This window comes from Primulina huaijiensis, chromosome 6 (assembly GCF_012295235.1).
Source record: "Primulina huaijiensis isolate GDHJ02 chromosome 6, ASM1229523v2, whole genome shotgun sequence".
Lineage (NCBI taxonomy): Eukaryota > Viridiplantae > Streptophyta > Magnoliopsida > Lamiales > Gesneriaceae > Primulina > Primulina huaijiensis.
The window spans coordinates 14,398,551-14,420,933 of record NC_133311.1 but is presented as its reverse complement, the minus strand read 5'-3'; the positions used below and the strand labels follow the sequence as shown (position 1 = coordinate 14,420,933).

Here is a 22,383-nt window from a genome sequence, read left to right as displayed (position 1 = left end):
ATCAATATCTTTTTAAAATCTCACCATTCCAAATACTCAAAATAGTATTTCTAATTCCAAATTATAGCTATTTCATTTTTTGCTTGATTCAAAACACAATTATTCAGACTATCAAAAATCAATACTGCTAGACTCATCATGGAAACAAGATGCGGAACTACGAGTTGGATTGGGCCTTTGCCCGAATCACAAAGCCCAATGTAGTAGCAGAAGTATTACAGTTGGGCCACATGAATGTGAGCCCAATATCTTCTCTTGATCGGCTAATAATGTACCAATCTCGCAATCAGAATGGAGAACTAGCAAAATCGCGATGGGTGACGCCGCCGCTGCTACGGCCGCCGACGAAGATCGTCTGCTTAAACAATTCTTCTCGGAAGTCAGCGAGGTTGAGCGGGACAATGAAGTTAACAGGTTCCTATCATTATTATGGAAGTATTTAGCTGCGAAATGATTAATTCTAGTTGGTTTCTATGTTTTGTTGGCTTTTGGTCGAAGATTTCTGAAACCAATGGAGCAAACATTCTTCAGGATTGCCTATTGTATTTGAATACGATGATATTTGATAAATTGTATTGTAGAGCGGGCATGTGGATTTGTATTGGAGGGAAATTCGAGAGGCTGATAAATTTGATGAGAATTTCCGTGGATAGTTGAATGTAAGCTCATCTCTAGTTTTTGGAGCTTGTCGTGGGATAAGGTTTGATTGTATATAATTAGGTGTTCCTGATTCCAGTTTCATATTGCGCGTCACTAAATTAATATTGGAAAATATGTCAGTATGAAGCATACGCTAGATTTAGGCTGACATCTAAAGGTTATTCGCTTTGATTTTTCAAAACTCCTACCTTTTGATGCTAAAATATCTTAGAATTCAGGCTTCTTACGTATCCATCTACTCGTGTTTTAGGTTTGAAGTTTTCTTGATCATGTATATTATTTACTGACCATCTGTGTAGCCATCGGTGTGCGATAATATAGTTTAAAAGTATAAATGGAGAACTACAAAATATAAATAGCAGACTAGACGGAGAGCTTGCTTTGGATATAAATAAAATACCTGTTAAGGAGCCGTTTTCTTCTTTATTAAAAACTCCTTTTTATCTCTTCTTCTTCTTCCTTTTTTTTATTCCTATTTTTTGTTACCTCCTCTCGACCACTCCTGACTCAAGCTAGCTATTTTGCACACGAAAGTATTTTTCCGCTTCTGCTGATGACATGTTCTCTAATTTCTTGATTTCTGTAGGATCCTTTCTTGCTTCAAGTTAAATGCATTTGAATATCTTAACATCCCATTTGATTCATCTTTAGATGATGTGAAAAGGCAATATCGTAAGGTGATTTATTTCACAATATCAAGCTATTAAGTCATCTCGTCTATTCAGTGCTGATTATCTGATATTTTTTAGTTTTATACTAGTGTTTGACATTACTTTATCATCTTACAGTTATCTTTGCTAGTCCATCCTGATAAATGCAAACATCCAAAAGCAAAGGAGGCATTTGGAGGTAAATAGCCTAAACTATCTATGCTAATTTGCCAATGCAGCCTTGTACACTTCTACACACTTTGAGATGAGTTTGTTGTCATGACTTAATTGTGTTTACTACTAGAGACTTCAATTTGTTTTGTTAATTTGTTGACGTTGTTTTATCTACCTTACAGCTTTAGCTAAAGCTCAACAAATACTCCACGACTCTGAGGAAAGGGAGTATCTTTTGAACCAAGTTAATGCTGCAAAAGGTTTGTGGTTTAGCTTACTTGTTTGTGGAGGAGGTGGTACTGAAGTTGTTACGAATGAAATTAGTAGATTTAAGATTATAACTGCATCTTGATATTCAGCTTTATGAGTGAGTTTCCACTCGTATTATTGTTTTAAAATGTGAATTATTCATTTACTTTCAACAAGGAGCTCTATTACCAGTGACGCCCAGCCCCTGTAAAAGCCTATTGGGTAAAATAATAAATAGAGAACCAGGCAAGCGCAGCAAACCTTAACGGTCCATCCATGATCTTAATTGTTTAATCTTGTGTTGATAATCAACAATAACGAAGTTCTCTGGTCTCAGCTGTTCTTTCTAGTAGTAATCAAGTGATCTCCTGTTTGATCATACTTCCCTTTATACTCTGTTTGAAGAAACTATGAATGTATTACTCAAACATACAATTGTTTCTCGAGTGTCTGTTTTCAATTTTGTTCATTTCATTACTGATTTACATTTTCAATTTACTCTTTGAAGTCTGATATCCCCACTCAAATGTTCCTTCAAGTCAACTCTGGATTAAGTTAACCGCACACCAATAGAGCATCTCTGTTACTGTTTATCTTTGTGGTAATAAATACTATCTTGCACTGATAAATCTTTAAAGCCGCTCTCTTCTGAATATGTAATGCAGAAGAACTTAGAGCAAAGAGAAAAAAGCAGCTGAAAAAGGACACTGCTTCCAAGCTAAAGTCATTAGTGGATGAGGTAAGGTTGATTTGCTCCAATATTGCTTTCTTGACTGATTTCTAACATAGGGGTTGTTGATCAGCTTAGGTTAGTTGATAAACATGTGTAGAAACAGTATACTACTGTTCATCCTTTTTTTGGTAAATCCTTTTCACCTTGTCACCATGAATCATACAACCTTTTTAATTTTTATATTAAAACCAATATTTATTCTTTTTATGGGTGTGGATAAGAGTAATCTTATTATTCATAAATGTGAGAGAAAGCAAAATAATAACAGAAATAAAATTCTTCTTTGATGCCTTTTTTGTACAAAGGAACTGGATTTATGGGAATATCCTAGCTACAAAGATAGAAACAAATAAAAAATCATATCTCCTCACTTAAGGGATTTTCCTAAGTATCAAATTCAGATCTCCTTAATCAAGGGATTTTCCTAAGTATCATAATTTACTATTTTAAACGAAATCAGCCAACAAATCAAGAAATCAGATTATGTCTTTCCACATTCCCCCTCAAGTTGGTGAAGTTACATTTTCAATTCCCCAGCTTGTGAATAGTCTCCTGAAAGTTAGTGCTGTTGAAATCCTTCATGAGAACGTCTGCCAATTGGCCTCAAGCTGAAACATATGGATTACAACTCAGGCCACTATTTAGCTTCTCTTTGTGATGTGTTCGGTAATGTTGCAATGGGTTATGTGCAATTCTGATGGGTTAGTTATTGTCACAGTAAACTCTCATGGGTCCACTCCATGTAACCTTCGGAATTTCAGGTCTTCTAGGATGAACTTCACCTATAAAAATTCACACTCCTTATGCCATTGCCATAAAGTATACTTCTGCACATGACCAGGGCTACCACATTTTGTTTCTTACTGCTACATGATATTAGGTTTCCGCCAAGAAAGGCACAACAACTTGAGGTTTATCTTTGGTCTACAGGCGTTCCTGCATAATCCACATCTGTGGAGGCTTCGATAATGAGCTCATAGTTCCTATTAAACATTATCCCCTTTACTGGGTGAGATTTCAAGTAATGGAGTACTCTGTAGATGGTCATAGGTGAATCTCCTTAGGATCATACATAAATTGACTATTGACATGAGCAGAGTATGGTATGTCAAGCCATGTGTCTGCAAGGTAGATGAACTTTGCTACTGCTCTTGAGTATATTCTCTGTCTAGTGCTGCTTGTTGTCGTGCCGGTTTCTATAAGAAGATCAATTAATGACTTTTTGCTGAGAAATGAAGGTTCCTTGTTTCAAGTAAGCAAATTCAATTCCTATAAAGTACTTTAATCTTCCCTAATCCTTCACTTTGAACTCCTTGACAAGCATTAATTAATACTTTTCTTTCTAATCACCATAATGTCATCCACATAGATTATCAAGTCTGTGATTCCCCTCGAAGTTAAGTTCTTGATGAAGAAAGTGTGACCTCCTTCACTTGTCTTATAATCAATAGCCAATGTTTCTTTGGTAAACCTTTCAAATCATGCACTTGGAGTTTGTTTAAGTTGTACAAAGGCATTTTCGATTAGCACACCTTGCTCCTGGCAACTCCACCCAATCCTAGTGGGAGTAGGAATTTCTTTAGACTTTAGAGTTGAGAGAATCCCTATGGGTTTGCGAAATTTTTTGGTGAGATACAAAATGAGACAAAGGTTCCGTGATGCCTTGGTGCACTTTCAGGTTCCTTTCGTCAAGGCTATGTTAGTTTTTGGCCAGTGGTTGTGGTACATTATTTTGGATGAAAGAGGTGAGTTAGGTCCAGATACTTTTTACTCATTTCTAGAAGTTGTTGGAAGAGAAAGCAAAATAATCACAGATAATAAAATCTTCCTTGATAGATTTCTGTATAACTGAACTGAATCTATAGAAAATTTAGCTACAAAATACAGAAATAAATGAAAAATCAGATTCCCTAAATCAAGCAATACTCCTAAATATCAAATTAGATCCCCTTAAACAAGGGATTTTCGTATTATCAAATTTGACCCCCTTAGTCAAGGATTTTTCTAGGCATCCTATTTTACAGTTTATACGCTAAGCTAGCCCACAAATCAGGGAAACAAATCATATTTTTCCAGCGTGTGATACTTGCATAATCCGACTGTGTTTCTGTGTGTAGAAGAATCAAAATGTGCCTTACACCCTCTGCAGTTGAAGTATAGACCTTTCTACCAGTAATTTTGTTGATGACAAGCAGATGATTGTTCTTTCCATTTTTAAACGATGGTACAGGGAAAATATGAGCACGAGTACGAACGATCAGAGGAATTTCAGCAGCTGCTAAAATTGAAAGTCCGAGAAGTGTTGACTGATCAGGAATGGAGGAGAAGGAAGATGCAGATGCGGGTATGCTGCATCAATGCTTGTGTTCTTATTATGATAATTGCTTTGCTTACTTCACCATCATGCTGTCGTTGAAACTTGTAGATATCAGAGGAGGAAGGTAGATTAAAGAAAGATGAAGAAGAAACAAAGGAGATGTGGAAACGGAAGCGTGAACATGAGGAGCAGTGGGAAGGAACAAGAGAGCAGCGAGTTAGTATTTCATACATTTATCATCTCACATAACAATGCTTGTCATTAACTTGTTTGTGTATACTATATAATATGGTTCAATTTGTTTTTGGCCTATGTTTGATTACTGATAATCTGAATACATACATAGTGATGTGATTTTGTTTTGTGGGGTTCCTTTTTTGGCTTTATATGATATTTGAAGTGGCAACTTTGTGTGATAGTGGCATGCTGAAACATGCAAGTGTGTGGAAACTGGTGTTTTCTTACATATCTATGGGTTGTTGGTAAGAAAAAAGATGGAAGGGATTCAAAAGTAATTGCAAGGAATGAAATGTATCGACAGTTGTTGGTGATGTAGAGCCGTTATTTTAATTTCTGGCCCAGATCTTTAAAAATTTACAATTTAGGCTTTACAGTTTGTGTATGATATGTCTTTTTGAAAAGAAGACATTGTTCGATACCAATTAAATGTTATTTGAGATTTCAACCCCTCGACCTTGACATCCTAATTCCTCTTTTTATGGAGCAGAAAATTTTAACGCGTAGGATTATATTGGAGATCACTAGGGCAATCATTAAATATCTATCAAAGTCCTGCAAATTAATAGAAATTTTGTTAACGTAATAGTTGATTATTATGCCATCAAAAGTTAGATGAGTGAGTGTAGATAACCTCGTACATCTTATTGGCCTCGTACAATCCTTTGATCTATCTGACGCCAGAGTATGTATTTGGTTTCTGACTCCATTTCATTTTATTGTAAGGTTTCTAGCTGGAGGGACTTTATGAAGGGTGGGAAGAAGGTGAGATATATACGTCTTCCATTATGTTATACCGACGAGAAATATAAAAGAACACGACTACAGAAAAATTTTGTTTCTGTGCTTGTATAGGTTAAGAAAGGAGAGCTTCGACCTCCAAAGCTCAAGACGGAGGACCCAAACAAATCCTACGTCCAAAGACCAGTGAATCGAGGCTGATTAAGCCAGTACCTGATGTACCTCCAAAGCTCAAGACGGAGGATCCAAACAAATCCTACGTCCAAAGGCCAGCGAATCGAGGATTATTAAGCCGGTACCTTCAAGTACTTTTCAAACATATAAACCAAATGTATAATTAATTGAGAAGCCTACGAAGACACACAACATTTGTATAACTTGTGTTCTCTGTAGGGTTGTATTGTGCAGCTCACTTTGAGACATAGTATTTAGTGTAGTTCATGACTTATATTCTCATCCTGTAACAATTGGCATCTGCTATGTCTACATTTATTTAGAGGATGAGATCTCTTTTGCTTTTCTTTGAATCAATTAGCAAAGTATTTATCCTTAATTTGTGTTAAACAATACCTTAATGAATTCAGGGTTGAATTAGTTTTTGTTTTTAATGTCCAATTCATACCCCTGTTATTGAAGAATGTGTTTGCCATGTGTTTCTTGTCTTTTTTTCCAAATGATGTTCATTTTTATCGAGTGTTGTTATTTACGCTCAATTTTTTTGTTAGTTGTACTTTATTTATTTGTTAATAAATTTTACAAATCAAGTGAAATACAGATAACACAAAATAGATTTTAAACAACATTTTTTTTAAAAATATTATTCAATGATTTTCAACTTGTCGTTTCATTGTGTTGCCAAAAATGAGACTTTTATTCATTTCATTTTTTTTATTTTATCATCATCATATTTTAAGATATGACATCGCTGACTGAAGAACGCTATATTTTTAAATCATATACAATCACATACTAATAAAATGCAGAATATTAAAATATGATTGCATCAATCTGTTCGACACTGCACAAATCTCTTCTAAAATATTTACTAGTAGTCATTTTTATGAACTCAAATCTCTGAGCGATTTGAAGACATTTTTAAAATATCAGTGTAAATACCACCAGATTGTCACCAAAATCAACCCCTTTTAAAATATAGTATAAACTCATTCTATAGTTTCAACAAAGATGGAGATATGAAATAAATTGTTACCAAAATTAAAATGATGTCAAGTTACGCAAGCCATCGTCGCTTCCAGAGGTAACTGCTCGTGAGATATTAGATATATAGGATATTTGCCAAATCAAATTATTGTTCAAATGAAGCTAAAAAGAAACTTATTTAATCAACAAATGACTACTACTGTATTTGGGTGTACAAATGAATGTCCAAGAAAATTTCAACATGATACATCCCACCAATAACGTAAAAGTACCTTACATTCTCTTAAATCAGACAAATACAACAAAAACCCAAATGAAAAAACCAAAAACAATACATACATAACACTTGAAAATAATAATAATTGGGAAAAAAAAAGAAGAAAATAACTAACATGCCTGTTCGAGTAGACACCAAAGCATTGTGTGACTTCTACCTGTTACCTCTGTTCCTTAAAGTCTCATGTACAGATGCGTCTTTTCGATTCTTAGTTTTTTTCTTTTTGGGAGCGGGAGCAACAAATTAACTGTACACCTTTCTGGTCAAACATGTCTCATCATCGTGCCGATGTCACTCCACAGTGAGACAGATAAATTCAACCAATTCACTATGGAATGGACCATGAACAAATCACTGGAAGTTAAAAGGCGCTAGCCCGAGCCAAGGAAAGTTACAGGAGGAAGATTGGGAAGAATAGCATGTCTAAATCCAAGCAAGAGAACCTCGGTCATTAGCAACTTCGGGACGACCTCTAGTTGGCGTAGGTGGTCTATTAGCGTTGAGCTCCTACAAATATATAACCAAAACAAGCAGAGAGAGGGAAAATAACTGATCTTGAGCAGAAGACAAAAGATGAATACGAAGAATCACATTAGAAAACGAAAAGCAGGGAATAATAGTAGGTACCTGCATCCATGTGTCATCTGTATGGTGTTCAGGAGAGGTTTCTGGAGATGAAATTGCAGGTGGCAATGGATGAATTAGTTTAGGCACAACTACTAAATCTCTACCCACAACCAAGATGGCACCGGCATTGTTTGCAGTGCCTGCAGAAATGAAAAATAAGAAGATTGAACAGCTAATATTCAAATAAATAAATATCATGACAAATAAATGGAGGACATCCTGGCCAACCATACCACAATAGTTTGTGGCAGAAAACAGTGTAATTAAATGCCCCTGAGCAAATCTTTCAAATCCATCCATCACACATTCATGTGCCCGGACAATCAATTGAAGATCATTGTTGTTACAGAATTCCTTAACACGATCAGGCTGCAATGACGATAAAACATTGATCAACTCTAGAAAATTCTCACCAAAAATATTACTAGAAAATAAAATGGGCCTTACCTAAGCAACACACAACCAGCATTTAAAACTTGTCATAAATAATTGTTTTACATAACACAAATTGATTTTTTCAGCAATTACTTTACACGAATGATAGAAACAAGTAGACTTCAGAACCTTGGTCAACAATTATGAGCTAGACAAAAGCTTATGTTCTTGATTCATACAATACCATTATTTATGTTCTCAATAAGCTCTCATATCGCGATGGCAGGCACATATAGTGAGACAAATGGTTTATGACTTTATTTAGAGAGCTGAGTGCTCTCAAACTCAGTCTACATAAGGCCAGGGGAAAAACTTGGACTTAGTTTACAAGAATCCAAGAGATGTTGATTTATACACCTAAAAACTGACTCAGATGGTTGAACAGAACTTACAGACGCGAGATGCAAAAAAGGAAGCACTTATGGACAACCAACCCGGTTTTAGAAAAGAACCTTGATAGAAACATGAATACTAGATTCTTTTTCAACTGTCGTTTCACAAAACACAAGTACATAGTCCACAGCTCTTGAGGATGTTTACAAGGAGTCTGTGGTTAAGGAGTCTGAATATTTCGAGACACTCTCAGATTGTTTGACTGAGCTTATTTTAAAAGATTTACATTTCATAAGAATTCTGAAGCTTATAAGATGTTATCAACCAAGCACCACGCTGAATACATCTTTAAATTCCAGAGACCAACCCAGGGTTCCTATCCCTGATCTGCAATTTCATTTGAATTGCTTCCTATCCTAGATTTGCTAACTGTGGTTCTTTTGAATTGCAAGTGCAGCTGCTAAAACATAACTGTGATCTAACAAATAATTGAATCCAGGGTCTAGGACAATGTACGGCTAAAACAGTGACCATAGCCTTGACCACACAAGACCAGCCCAAAATGAAAAAGAAAAGCAATTAGACAAAAATGCATTTAAGGAAGTAAAATATTTAAAAGCATCTGAGTCAATAAGAACGTTAGAAAGGGTGGTGGTTGCAAGAAACTTTGCGAGAAAAACGCACCCCAAAGGTAACCAATCCAGGACCTCTAGCATTTGGCCGTAATCCTTCTACACTATCATTTTCGGTGGGATCAGACCTACAAGGAAATATTCATATAAAAATTATAAGTTATGGGGATTAGAAGAAGAAGTAAAAAAATGAAGACAACAAGTACAAACTAACCACAACAAGTCCATGAGAACAATTGATCCCGCTTCCATTGCAATGGGACGCTGAATATTCTCAATCTGTTCTAAATGGTTTATAGATCTACCAATACCACCATGCATACAAATAATTTTCTTCTCGATCAATGCAGACAGAGGGAGCCAGTTGAACAATCTGTTTATTCGATGCCATGTCCATATTCCATCTCTCTCACCCTGTACAGAAAACCATCCTGAGGTCCATGACTTTATTCTGTATAACAAAAACCACCAACCCAATACAATTTTTTTTAAGTATTACCATACGCTCAATGCACTCAATTCGAAAGCCAAAAAGGGCATTGATATCCGCAGCTTCATGATTACCACGAATCAAATGTATTTGATGTGGATGTTCAACCTACAAATCATGTATGTCACATATGCACTAGTCATCAGCCAATATGTGGGGAAAAAGGGGGGGGGGGTGCAATGGCACTAGCAAATAGAAGGGAAAAATACCTTCATAGCTAGGAGAAGAGCAATTGTCTCCAAGCTGTGTTGTCCACGATCAACATAATCTCCCAAGAAGAGATAGTCAATATATCTGACAGAACTTAATGCAAATCAGTTTCTAGTAAAAAAAGCTTTTGACATTCAATTAATTGCATTATATCAATTGGTAAAAGGGGTCCTTTTTCTCGTTACGAGGTTTTAGTAATAGTTGGGGTTGGTTAGCACAAGACAATATCATAACCAGTGATGACCAGGGTAACTATTTTCTTAAAGTTACTTGAACAATAGAATCATGTGGTGGAAGTTTCACATACTAATCAACGTAAAAAAGGAAAAAAAGCAGCAAATTCTGCGAATAGAAACAAATAATGAGGGAAAATTGGAATTAACAATGAGCGAGGACCACAAAAAAATTTCAATATCAGACAATTAAAATAGTTTATTCAGAAAAGAAAAGGTTCAAAACATAAACAACAAGGTCCATCTAATAAATAAAACGACAAAGACAAATAATATCAATTTCATATCTTGAAATCCTCTCTCCACAAAGCCAAATAAAAGGGATGAGTTAAAACTTCGTGGGTAAACAATGATTGACATCAATTTAAATAGTTCAGTCACTTCCTCTTATAATAAGTCAATTAATGCAACACCTACCACAAACACCAAGGTGTTTCTGTAGTTATACGAAAAAACGAATTCAACGCTTGGATAATATCAAGGTTAAGATAGTGCTTGTTGCTCCGATGGAAATCAAAATAAAGTTCATAAAGTCATTTGGCCAGTATGTCAAAAGTGTTTGCCACACAAAAGAAGCAAAGCTTGCATCTAACAAAATAACAACTGGTCAAGAATTTAGTATGCAATGAAAAAGTTGCAAGTTCTACAACTTACGCTATATCACCAGCAGTCGAAGGGGATCCATATTCATCAAAAAGCCGCATAAGATCCCCAAATTGCCCATGTAAATCGCCAAATATCTTAATAGGAGCCTTCAGCTGTAGGACAGTAGGTTCACCCCCGAATATTTTCTCAGCACTATCACATAGATCTGCAATCTCATTGCAGTCCAAGAAAAATTGTCTGCAGACAGGAGGCTTCCAACCACGAGGTTTCAGCAGATGAGCTATCACCTGGGAGACAGGCAAACAGAGTCCATAAGGCTGCTATTCGAAAAACATGTGTAGGATAGACAAAAATCTAAAATAAAATTGGGATGGCCAGTAGGACAACTTTGGGTGATATAGTACATGTACTACTGAAAACAAAATCAGAATAACAAAGAACATGAAAAGTATAACTCTTTGATCAGATTCCTAAGCATCACATGTTTTTAAAAAGCACCCATATTGATCAGCAGCATGTGTCACATGAGGACACAAGGCAAAAATAAAGAATGAGCAAGAAACAGTATGATTTTAGAACTCATCAACAATGGTCATCCTGATAACCTAAAACCTGAACAAATACAACTCCAATGTGTGCAAAAGGATACCTTCTTTGGCACACTGCTAATAGACATCTGGCGATCAAATAGTTTCCTAGCCGCGGTTGCATTATCAGGAGTTCCATAACTGACTCGCCTGCCTTCATTTTCAAACTGATCGATTGAAAGTTGTCTGACCATACCACCCAAAGCACCACCGGTCTCCGCAGCTATGACAACCTGCAAATGCATTAATGAAAAATAATATGTCAAAACACTCAATCATTATACTTAAGATGTTAAGGTCATGAAATATGTATTATAGTGATACTGACAGCACGATGATGTAGCCTAACTCCAGCTGGTGAAGAATTAGTTGACACCACAGAGTCAGGCTTGAACGGGGTAGATATCTGTTTTCCACTAGGAGTTGCCTCTGCCCCACGATCTCTCTCTGACAGCTCAACTTCATTATTTTGTCGAGCTTTTGCAGCTGCTAATGTCGCACTGATAGCCTCAGCTTCTGCCGCTGCTGCCTCAACCAAGTAGTTCGTGCCTTTACTCAGTCTTCGATTGAAGATATTTATCATCAGAAATCGAAGCAAGCGACACAAAAGGCGAGCTGAATTACAACAAACAAACCACGATGAAAAATTTACCGGGAACCTTGAAGTGTTGCATTTTCAGTGCTTATATCTCTAAAAATGTTCCCATTGACAGGGGTAACAGGACTCCCCACCAAGACTTCACCATCAACAGCAGTCTCGGGCAATGTCGCCCTTGTCCCATCATCAGTAAATCTGTACATAACTTGTGTATTCTCCTGCTGCATATGGGACACAGCAGCTGCTGCAGCTGCGTGAGAAGCTGCACTAGTTGTTTCAGCAGCAGCCAGATCTTCAGCAACAAGCAAGTCACGAAGTAACACCCCTGGGTTGACAACATTCAAAGTGTCGATAAAAAAAGATGATATAATATCCAATTCCATGATAATTTTTGAAAGATTTACATCAAAGTTTTAGAGAAACGGAGAAACAAGCTTTAAAATAGCATGCAACGGACTGCCCTGAGAGAACATGTAGAACAGGTACCGAGTTAGGAAAGCAAAAACACACAACGAGACTATTCATAGACTTGAGGTAGGAATGATGCTCCAAAAAAATGGTATTGAGAAATAGCAGATTGTAATCTTAATCAACTTCTCAGCATAACAATAGGAGGAGGAGAGTAAACTGGCAAATCTGTCCAACTTCTTATATTCAGCAGACACTCCATGCTCAACTCTATAAACACTTGCAAAGGTTTTAAATGTGCATCTCTTATTTGTCCAGCAAACAAAACAAAAACGGGACAAAATTAAAAACCACAATGACATAGAAGACCTTTATCTTGAACGGAAAAAATAAATATCTAGCTTCTAACATATAAATATCTAGCTTCTAACATACGATCAATCCTCACTCTTATATCTTTTGGTTACGATGACTTGTCACTCCTCGAGATCTTAAATTTTAAGATACAGAGATTTAAATTTTTCACTCAGAAAGCACCTTTTCTTCATTTGCTTTAATCGTTGCTCATCTTTATTTGAATTTTGAAATTCCTAAATACCGCCATTTCAAGGAAAAAGGTTTCACTGTCACAGAGCAATACGGAAATTTTATGTTATCTTAACCACGACTGCAAGTGTTTACAACCAATATTTTAATGGAAAATAAATCAAATCCAACAGCTTCACAAGTGATTACTTGCAATTTTTTTACTAAGTCTCACCCAACACCAAAGTGAGTCCTACTCCGCAGTATCCTTCCATGTGTTCAAGTGGCATAATCTATCATTAAAAAAACGTGTCCATATTCAAACACTTGTGTTCAGCTTGCCTAACATTTCTCTTCATGGAATCTAGCCAAGGATATTAAAAATTACTGTTGCAGTTCTGAGTTAAAAGTATATCCAAGGAAGTATTTCAGGAAGTGTGGGATATTTTTGGAAGTTTATTGTGTTATGTTATTAGGAAATGAGCGCAAGTAAAATCTACAATGACAAACTCCTATGAAATTCATCATGCTTAAATTTCTTAGTTTGGCTGTTCTTATAGCAATGTTCCATTTATGATAAAGCACACAAAGAAACTCCGCCTGATGATGTCATCATTACTTCCAAGTTATCAACCAGATCAAATCATATATAGCTTGAAAAAAAGGATTCAGAAAGTGTAATTGTTCAAAACAAGGATGATACAAAATAGAAAACCTCTTATTTAATCACTGGAAAAACTCAATAAAAACTAACATGTTCCAATCATGTGTCAGAATCATATCTTACCACCACGTAGACCACCGTAGATGAAGATCAAGTCACCAACAGCAGCAGCAGCATGCCTACAACGCCTTGTCAATTCAACTTCTGCATCACCACCAGCAGCATCAGCACTGTATCTACCAGTTCTTGGACTTGTAACAATGGACTTTGTGTCACACCAGACTCCTGCTGCTGTATCCAAAACTATATAGAGAACGAAAAAGAAGTTATTCTTTTAGTACAAAAATAGTGCTCTTTTGGTGCAACTCAAATTTCTGGTATGTACAAGGAGATCAAACTAGAAAATTCAAAACATACCAGCGATACTTGAAGAGTCCTCCACCATGCGTCCGCCGCCAAGTGCCCCCCCAGATACATGCAGTCGTGCATTAACAAAAACCTATAAAGACAATAACATTAAGATTTCACACGAGCAGTGATTATTGGTTTATTTAATAAGACAAAAAAGAATACGAGAGTTTATCAAGAATCCATGAAGAACTTACTGCTGCATGCTGGTATCTGGGAGATGGTGACACACCGGGAGCAATTGCCCATTCCCATCTGCCATCTCTATGTTTTGCTAGACCATAAGCACTAGCTAGTGGCTGCATAAGATCATTTTAAGAAAAGCAGTTACAATACTCTTAAAGTAATCAAGAATGTTCAATACCCAAGACGCCCAAACTCTTCACGTTACAAAAAATTTAAACCTAGATGCAATGATAAAACAAACTCTTATTGGTGCCGCAATTAAACACGGGATACAGGAAGAGTCAAGTAGAAAAAACAATCAAAGCATTGAATATGCTCAACATTACTAGCAATAACATTTAATATCATAATGAATCACCAAAATAAACATCTGGTTCATCAGAGATGTAGCATTATGTGTTAAGATTTAAATAAATCTGCAAGCAACTTAAAAACTCAGCAGTCCTTGATGACAGATAAAATATGGAAGTGGACAGCACCATAAGTTACACACTTAGGTCCTCATGGTTTACATTAAACTCATAATGTCTCAGATTATGTTACCCTTTGGTACAATATTTCCGCGAATAGCTTCAGCAATGAAGAACCATTCAGAACCAAAATACATCCCTTCCCTCCCACCGGGTTCCCAAGGCAGTATGGAGAATTGAAAAGAGAATGAGAAAACCGCTTCTGTCTATCGTTTGAGTAACCAAACGTCAAAGCACTAAACAAGTAAGCACAGTGCTGGGATTCCATAAGAGAACACGATTCATTTATTTTCTTTACAAAAGAGTAATAAATCCTTTGACAACAGAGAATTGATAAGACGAGGTCAAGTGGATCTCAGGATGTCTTAAATCATGCACGATGCATTTGCCATAGGACTCCCACTAACCACACTATTCGCATCCCTCCCACCAGACAGAAGAAGAAGACCATCAGAGCGAGCACTTGTTGTCGCATACCTGCAAGCAGACAAGCATGATAAATATCAAATAAGATATGTTCATGCAATTTCAGAAAACCATGAGATGTCATGAAATTTTCAAATTTTCTCCAGCGCAGATTTAATGAATCTGTTCAGTGTAGGCTAGATAATGAAACAAGACCACTTTTAAGAGCCAAATTCTAGTTCATAAACCTGAGATGGAGAAATCCAGTCATGGAAGCATAAACAGAAAGAAAAAATCAGAATGAATCCAAGTCGATGCTAGCAAACATTAATTCAAGCCCATCAAATAGAATCCAATCTTAGAGCTCTCTAGTATTTACTCAAGAGAAGTATGTACATGGTAAATTATTATCTCCTAGATTAAGTTGTCACATCCAAAATTCTTTCAACTCAAACCCACCTAATAACACTAGAATGACAATATACATTTCATCAACAAACAGAAACCAGGCCTAACTAATTTTGAAACTTTGATTTACGTAATTCATAACACATTAACATATGAGACCAAAAACTTGGATGTCGTTTCATGTGGGAAAATAGAAAGGAGACTTAAAATTTCTTCCGAAATGGAGACACTAGAGTTACACAATTAAATAAATATCTTGTCAAGAAAACAAATAAATAAAATTATTGGACAAGAAACACCTATTTCTTTCAATCGAGTATCGAGCAAGATCATCTAATGAGACATTCCGGTATGAACAAGACTTTCATGGACCAAACAAATGCGAACACGCACAACAAGATAGCACTACGGAAACTATAAAACAGGCAAGTTTAATGAAGCAGTTTTTATGAAAAAGTTTCCTACTTTTCATTTATTTAATAAAACGTAAAATCCTCTCAAACAGTGCAAATGTACCACAATGTTCTTTCACGACCATTTATTTGCTGAGTCAGTGCAAAGGAAGGAAAAAAAACATATGAAGCCCTTGTTGAGCTCAATGTCCATCAGAAGAACAAAAAAGACACGGCAAAAAAAGAGAAAAGGAAAACAGAGAAGTTAAAAGGAAAGAACATAAATGGGAAACAAATTTCTTTTATAAAATGATATTAGTTGTGAGTTTCGAGAAGTTACATGCATGGAGGAGGACTTTCACCCTCTGGTTCCAGTTTCCGCCATTCATACGGCTTTGCAGCAGTGTCTAGCGCCCATACATCAGCTAAAGCTCTTTTTCCTAAAAAAGCATTCATAAATTACGGCCAACAAAAATAACATAATGCACCAAGAAAGAACAACTGATCATGAAACAAACCATCATTTCCACCAATTGCCATGAGATAACGTTGTCCAACCAAAGCCATGACATGTCCATAGCGTGGCCCTGGTCCAGGGCCTTGAACCACAACCCTACATGAGAGGTATTCAGTTCTGTGACAATAAAAGACAACAACAACGAATATACAACTTGTTTTGTTTGTGGAAGGGTAAAATATTTTGCACACGGAAAGTCTGTAATATGTACATGTATTTATAGTTATGAAGAGAATAACCTATGCCACCTAGGCCGTATAGTGAGGTCCAGAACGTGAAGATCTTCTGAAGACAAACCTGCTGGACCAATCCCACCCTATGATAAGAAAACATTAAAAGACATAAATATTCAAATCGCAGAAATGTAAATTGTCAACTTTTGAAGACAAAGCCATTTTTCAACTCACCTGAATAACGACCATAGTACCCACAGCGGTGGCAACATGAGCTGCCCTAGGCGTGGGTGGTTCTCCTATTGGGGTAAGTCTGACAATTACATTAAAAAAATTTATTACAAAAACACTGAATAAAGATTCAATTTGACACGCGATCATAGTTAGCTTACCTAGACCACTTATTTGTCAACGCATCATAACAATTCACATCGGCCGTGGCCCCAGCCAACCCTGTGATCAATTAGATGCACGCTTAAATGTCCATAAAAGGTCATGATGATTTAAAAAAACCATTTTTCACAGTTCAATTAAAGAACAGTGAGCACCATTGGACCATTCTGCTTCAATTATAAGAATTGCATAGTTGAATAGATCACTTAAAAGATCTCCTTTGTACCAATAATATCAACCGGACAATTTGCCATACTCTCTCTTTATTAAGAAACTTTAAGGATGTTACACATATATTTCAGCTTAATTATAGTTCCATCGATTCTCTAAAGAAAGTTTATAATTGCTCGAAAAGTGCTATATTAGTACCCAGTACTTTAGAAAAAATACCCATAAATAATCACAATTCCAGCAAAGAAAAGGCCAAGAATACTAGAAATAATAATCAAAATCCTCAAATCATCATGAACTCCAAATACAACAAACATACGAATTCCTGCACTTCCGGCAGAGGTAGGAGTTCCCGGTGCTGCAGAATTCCCTTCCAGCGCTGTCGCCCCACCAAACAGAATCAATCTCGGCCCAATATACCCAGGACTCCCCACCTCCCCAATAGCCGAAACAGCCGTCAGCGTGTGACCACACCGTGGTCCTGGGTCGTTTTCCTCCTTCTCGATGTTGACGTTAACTACTCTGTATTTAGGCGCAAAACGGGGCCCCGCCACACCATCCCCTCCACCACAAGTATTACTACCAATATCATTATCGCTCCTATCACCATGTTTCTGTTGCTGCTGTTGCGGCCCTGAGGATTGAGATTCGGAAGGCGCGTCCCCATCATTAGCAGTGGAGGGCCGGTCGGACGAATATTGATCCGGCTCGTTCCCCATGGAAGATTCCACCTCCATTTCCACCCAAAACCCGTAAATTTCGAAACCCTAAATCAAGATCGGAGCTTGAATTTTCAGCAACCCGCATTTTTAGCAATCATTTTCGAATATCCCTATCCCAGAAACTTATCTCCTCCCTCCCTCTTCCGCTATCCACATACACACAAAGCGGTGAAGAGATGCATACAAACAACGAATCCCAATCGTTTTCCCTGTGTACAAAATCGTGCAAGTATATGTATGTATGTGTATGTATAGGTATGTATCCGTGTGTGCTTTCGGAGGAGAAGGTGGAGGAAAGGAATGGAAAATTTTCAGTTTCCTTCGGTTTGTTTCTGTTGTATGTGTGCGTGAAAATTGTGTGCACGATTTTTAACACTCCGACCAACACCGTCCAACACGGCGGCGGTGCGACGAAATTTAAGGAATGCTATTTCCAATATGTTCAAACAAGGCTGTATGTGCAAACATCAGTTACAAAAAATAATACATCATTGTATAAAAAGCATTTGACAACTTTTCCACTATATGATGCAAATCAATACCATTTTATATTGTATGGTTTGAAATTTTTTTGAATCGTCGTAAAAACTATTATTGTATGATTTGAATTTTTTTTTAATCGCTGTAAAAACTATTACAATGATGTGCAATTAATTCTGCGTCATCCGTAAATATGATATAAGTATTAAATTATGTATCAAAGTTAACATCATATTTATATTAGTTTATGATCACATTTTTAAATTTTTTGTTGTATTTATCATTGAGGTTTGAATTTGAAAAAAAATAGCAAATATCATTTTATACACACATGCAAGTACAACTATATGCTTAAAAATAAACACATAGTTATGTAATATGTCCTCGTTTTAGTTTGTAAAACAAAACCATTAAAAATTAGACTTTTTCTAAATCTTTTGATCTAGTGAGTCCCTAAACAAGTGGTTCACTCATATGATGTTGATACAAGGTCTTAGTTTTGTAAACGACACAATGAGTAACGTTTATGATATAATATAACATATTCATCTTTAAGATATAAATATACAAAACATAATAAACATTTATCATGCAAAAATGTCATGGCATATTTCTAAAATCGTCCATTTCAAAATTACATGTATACAAAGAAGAAGCAACTTGTATTTTAAAATTTTCATTGAATAGAAATCAGAGGGAACAATTCCCACAAGCCTGATTTCCTCAGCATGCCCATACAACAATCTCACTTTAGAAATCAACCATATGCAAAGTGACGACACATATTATTATCTCTTTTAGCATCATATCCATCAAAATGGTACCATTTCGAGTCTAGCTCCCCATTGCACATCGCAGTAGAATAGATTTCTGCCCAAAAAAGTTCACAGTAAAACTCCATTTTATGGAGCCAGCCAACTTCTTCCATCATATGATATCCCAAATCATCGTCTCTTGATCGACAATGCACATTCATGTGTCGACCGTTTTCCAATCTATTAATCACTTGCACGTAGTATAAGGGCCAAAATAAAATTTTGTTTCGAGATTTTTTTTTTTTCATTTTGTACTGTAAAATGGCATGACATTTACTTCTAAGGGATGGTGATTTTATACAAGCATGGTTGAATGGTTAATTTTAAGCTTCTTGAATTGGATGAAATGTGTGTTGATGGAATAAAAGAAGATGAATTAACTACCTATCTATCTTTCTTTCTTTATTTTTTTGTTCTGAGATAACCTTCTGATGATCAAGATACGTGTGTGTTGATAAAGAAAATTATGGATATGAAATAGAATTTTTATCTTTAATTGTATTTTTTTCCCAAACATAAGAGGCAACCCGAGACCTCTTCCACTGCCACTAGTTCAAGAGGTTGGCCGATAGATTAATATTTGCAATCTTCCATAGTTGAGTTGGACTTTTTCGGTTACTTAGGTTTGGGACACTTTGAACAGCCACTCAAAAAATTGTAAGGCCTGGCGATTAATGTTGAAATATATGAATATTATATAATGATTTTAGATATTAATGATGATTGAGGCTTTATGGTTTTGATTACTAAAGCCATATATTTTGATGTTTAGCATATATGACATTGCGTATTTAGCCTTTTCTTTTGAGTTTTTTCTGATTTTTTGACTTGAAATTAAAGGACGTATTGGGCTATAGAAGAACAATGATATCAGATATATGGTCACTGTAGGTCGACATCTCCTATAGGCACACCAAAGTCGGGACAGTCATGTCACACGGTACCATCTTGAAAGGTTGGTGTCGGAGAGACCTGTGCTGGNCAAAGACCAAAATCCGCCGTGACCACCAAGAGTCGGTCTTAGCGGAGAAAACTTTAATGTTCATTGCAACTATTATGATAACAATACTCCAAGGGTCTCAAATGTTAACATAAATTTTAGCCAACAAACAACACCATCATCTCCATGACCTCAACCGAACGAAATCAAGTACCACTACAAGTGCTTTGGAAGAATCAAGTTCCAACCTTTGGTGATAGTTCAAACCGGAAGTTGGCTAGTGCTATTTCAAGAACATTGAGACTCAGCTCCGACTATTTGAAGTCCTGAAGAACTTAAAGTGGATTTTGTCACGTCATTCTTAGAATACAAGGTCAGAAAGTGGTGGGATACAATTTCTGTAAGGTCTACAAATTCAAACGACGTAACCTGACTGCATGCGAATCTAGGATTTTATTAAAATTCTTATTTAATGATTTTTAAATGCATGTTTACTTGAATATGTGCTTTTATTTCATGAATTACTAGATTGCATTTAATTAGGCTTTTAGCAGTATTCCACGCTCAAATGAGGAACGGAGACCGAGGACAGTTAAGAAAAAATGTTATGGTGAATTTTTATGGAATTTTCGAAAATGGACTTTTAACACGTTGAACCGTATTTTTAACCGGTAGACGATTTTTAGCAAAGCGAAGGACTTTTTGATGGTTCGGGTAATATTTTTTGAAAACAAATTTAAAAAAAATATTTTACGAAAGTGTTATTGGGCTTGGCGGGCCTATTTTATTATATTTTGGGCCTAGACTCCTTCACATTTTAACTAAAGCCCAAAAACCCTATTATTATTATTGTTGTTGTTGTTGCTTGTAGCTGCCCCAAACCCTAATCCCTCACTCCCCCTCTCAGCAGCCTCCTCTCTAATGAATTTCCAGCAGTTTTTGTTAACTTTTTGCGAAGAAAATTCGGTAGAAACGTCGCCCCGTCCTCTGGTGTTCGTCCCCCGCTCCGCTAGCCATCGTTTTGCATATGTTTCTTTATTAAGGCACACCCGATTAGCTTTTTTTCGCATTTATCACATCATAATATGTGTTTTGAAATGTATTTGCATGATATATTGTGGTTATAGTTACTTGAATTCTACACGAAAATACGTATTTTTCTTGTGATGCTTCTCACGTTTTTGGCTATGGCTGAAGGGGCTGCCTGGAACGATGGGCAGGGGACTCAAACACGTATTTTTGATGGCGTTTAGAGGTTTAGATCAAAGAGGGATCATGTTCATGTAAGGATCGATCGGAAATAAGTGTTTTGGGTTAGGGTTTTTGGTTCGATCGGTTGTTTCAAGGGTTCAGTGGTGCAAGGGTTGTTCCGGGACGTGGAGTAAACCTTGGTGGGTCTGAGACACGACTTGGATTGGCTCGAGCATAGCTGGTTTTGGGCTAGGATTAAATCGAGGAAGCTAGACGTGGTTAGGGCTCGGTTTTGAGATGTTCGGTTGTGTCTCGTGTATTCGAGAGCATGGGTTTGAGGATCATGGCTAGGTCAATGCAAGAAGGTCTGGTTGTGGTCTAGGATGAGTTGGTTTGAGCCTAGTCCAGGCCGGGTGAGCATAGGATGGCTTGGCTTTGAATTGGAAATTTTTGGTTTTTGCTCGCAGGTTTAGCGTTGCAACGCTGCCCTTTCATCGCCCCAGCGCTTGAGCTTTGGCTCTTGTAGCACCGCAGCGCTGATGCATGGCGCCTAGGCGCTTACAAGCACCGCGACGCTACTCAGCCAGCGCCTAGGCACTAGTCCTGCACTTGAGAGTATTTGATTTTGATGAGCATAGTTCGTTTTAGGTGTTGATGTGGCATTGTGTTCAAGGTTGTTGACGGTTTAATTGGGTCACATAGGGTTTGGTTTGGAGCTTTTGAAATGTGATTTATTGTGGTTAAGTTTGGACTAAAATGGGGACTCCGGTCTAAGTTTTAAGCGAATTATAGAAGTTAAGGTTAGAGCTCGAGTTTACTTCTAAGAAACGATTATAATTATGTTTTAAGGCGTTCGATAAGCGTGCTTGGGAACCAGTCATTTTTGTAACTGAGTATGTTAGCAGTCCTTGCAGTGCCATGACAATAGTTTATGCATTTTTAAATGTAAAAGTGGATATTGAACATGGATTTTTATGTTAATGTTAGAAACACGTTGCATGCTTGATTATAAGAAAATGTATGTAAATGCATGAGTTTTACAAGTGATGAATACGATGACATGTTTTTGAAGGCAGTGCCATGACAACAGTTCATGCATTTTTAAAACTGTCGCTGATGTCCCCGCCTCCAGGTACCGTGGTTATACGTAGATGGATCCATCGAC

At 36.7% G+C, this 22,383-nt stretch overlaps 2 protein-coding genes across 2 annotated transcripts; one reads left to right on the top strand and one right to left on the bottom strand.

The window, feature by feature from the left end:
- Positions 1–267: 267 nt before the first annotated feature.
- LOC140979576 (J domain-containing protein spf31-like) lies at positions 268–6,277 on the top strand. The gene is made up of 9 exons (XM_073445032.1): positions 268–414; positions 1,247–1,337; positions 1,449–1,509; positions 1,667–1,744; positions 2,399–2,472; positions 4,697–4,810; positions 4,892–4,999; positions 5,747–5,785; positions 5,876–6,277. The coding sequence occupies exons 1-9, from the start codon at positions 314–316 to the stop codon at positions 5,960–5,962; spliced, it is 753 nt and encodes a 250-aa protein (XP_073301133.1). The 5' UTR covers positions 268–313; the 3' UTR covers positions 5,963–6,277.
- A 1,153-nt stretch (positions 6,278–7,430) lies between these two features.
- LOC140979575 (serine/threonine-protein phosphatase BSL3-like) lies at positions 7,431–18,265 on the bottom strand. The gene is made up of 21 exons (XM_073445031.1): positions 17,390–18,265; positions 16,899–16,959; positions 16,741–16,819; positions 16,573–16,649; positions 16,335–16,429; positions 16,157–16,256; positions 15,019–15,088; positions 14,153–14,254; positions 13,965–14,046; positions 13,671–13,850; positions 12,005–12,275; positions 11,681–11,912; positions 11,415–11,585; positions 10,814–11,052; positions 9,926–10,010; positions 9,726–9,824; positions 9,441–9,640; positions 9,279–9,354; positions 8,060–8,195; positions 7,827–7,966; positions 7,431–7,706 (listed from the first exon to the last, which is right to left on the bottom strand). The coding sequence occupies exons 1-21, from the start codon at positions 17,805–17,807 to the stop codon at positions 7,623–7,625; spliced, it is 2,997 nt and encodes a 998-aa protein (XP_073301132.1). The 5' UTR covers positions 17,808–18,265; the 3' UTR covers positions 7,431–7,622.
- Between the last annotated feature and the right edge of the window lie 4,118 nt (positions 18,266–22,383).

Excerpts from the sequence above, each read along its gene's own strand:
- LOC140979576 (XM_073445032.1), top strand. The coding sequence starts at position 314 with ATGGGTGACGCCGCCGCTGCTACGGCCGCCGACGAAGATCGTCTGCTT. Across the intron at positions 1,338-1,448 it reads TGAAAAGGCAATATCGTAAG|TTATCTTTGCTAGTCCATCC; the intron begins GTGATTTATTTC and ends ATCATCTTACAG. Across the intron at positions 5,000-5,746 it reads AAGGAACAAGAGAGCAGCGA|GTTTCTAGCTGGAGGGACTT; the intron begins GTTAGTATTTCA and ends TTTTATTGTAAG.
- LOC140979575 (XM_073445031.1), bottom strand. The coding sequence starts at position 17,807 with ATGGAGGTGGAATCTTCCATGGGGAACGAGCCGGATCAATATTCGTCC. Across the intron at positions 14,047-14,152 it reads CCAGATACCAGCATGCAGCA|GTTTTTGTTAATGCACGACT; the intron begins GTAAGTTCTTCA and ends TTGTCTTTATAG. Across the intron at positions 13,851-13,964 it reads GGACTCTTCAAGTATCGCTG|TTTTGGATACAGCAGCAGGA; the intron begins GTATGTTTTGAA and ends TTCTCTATATAG.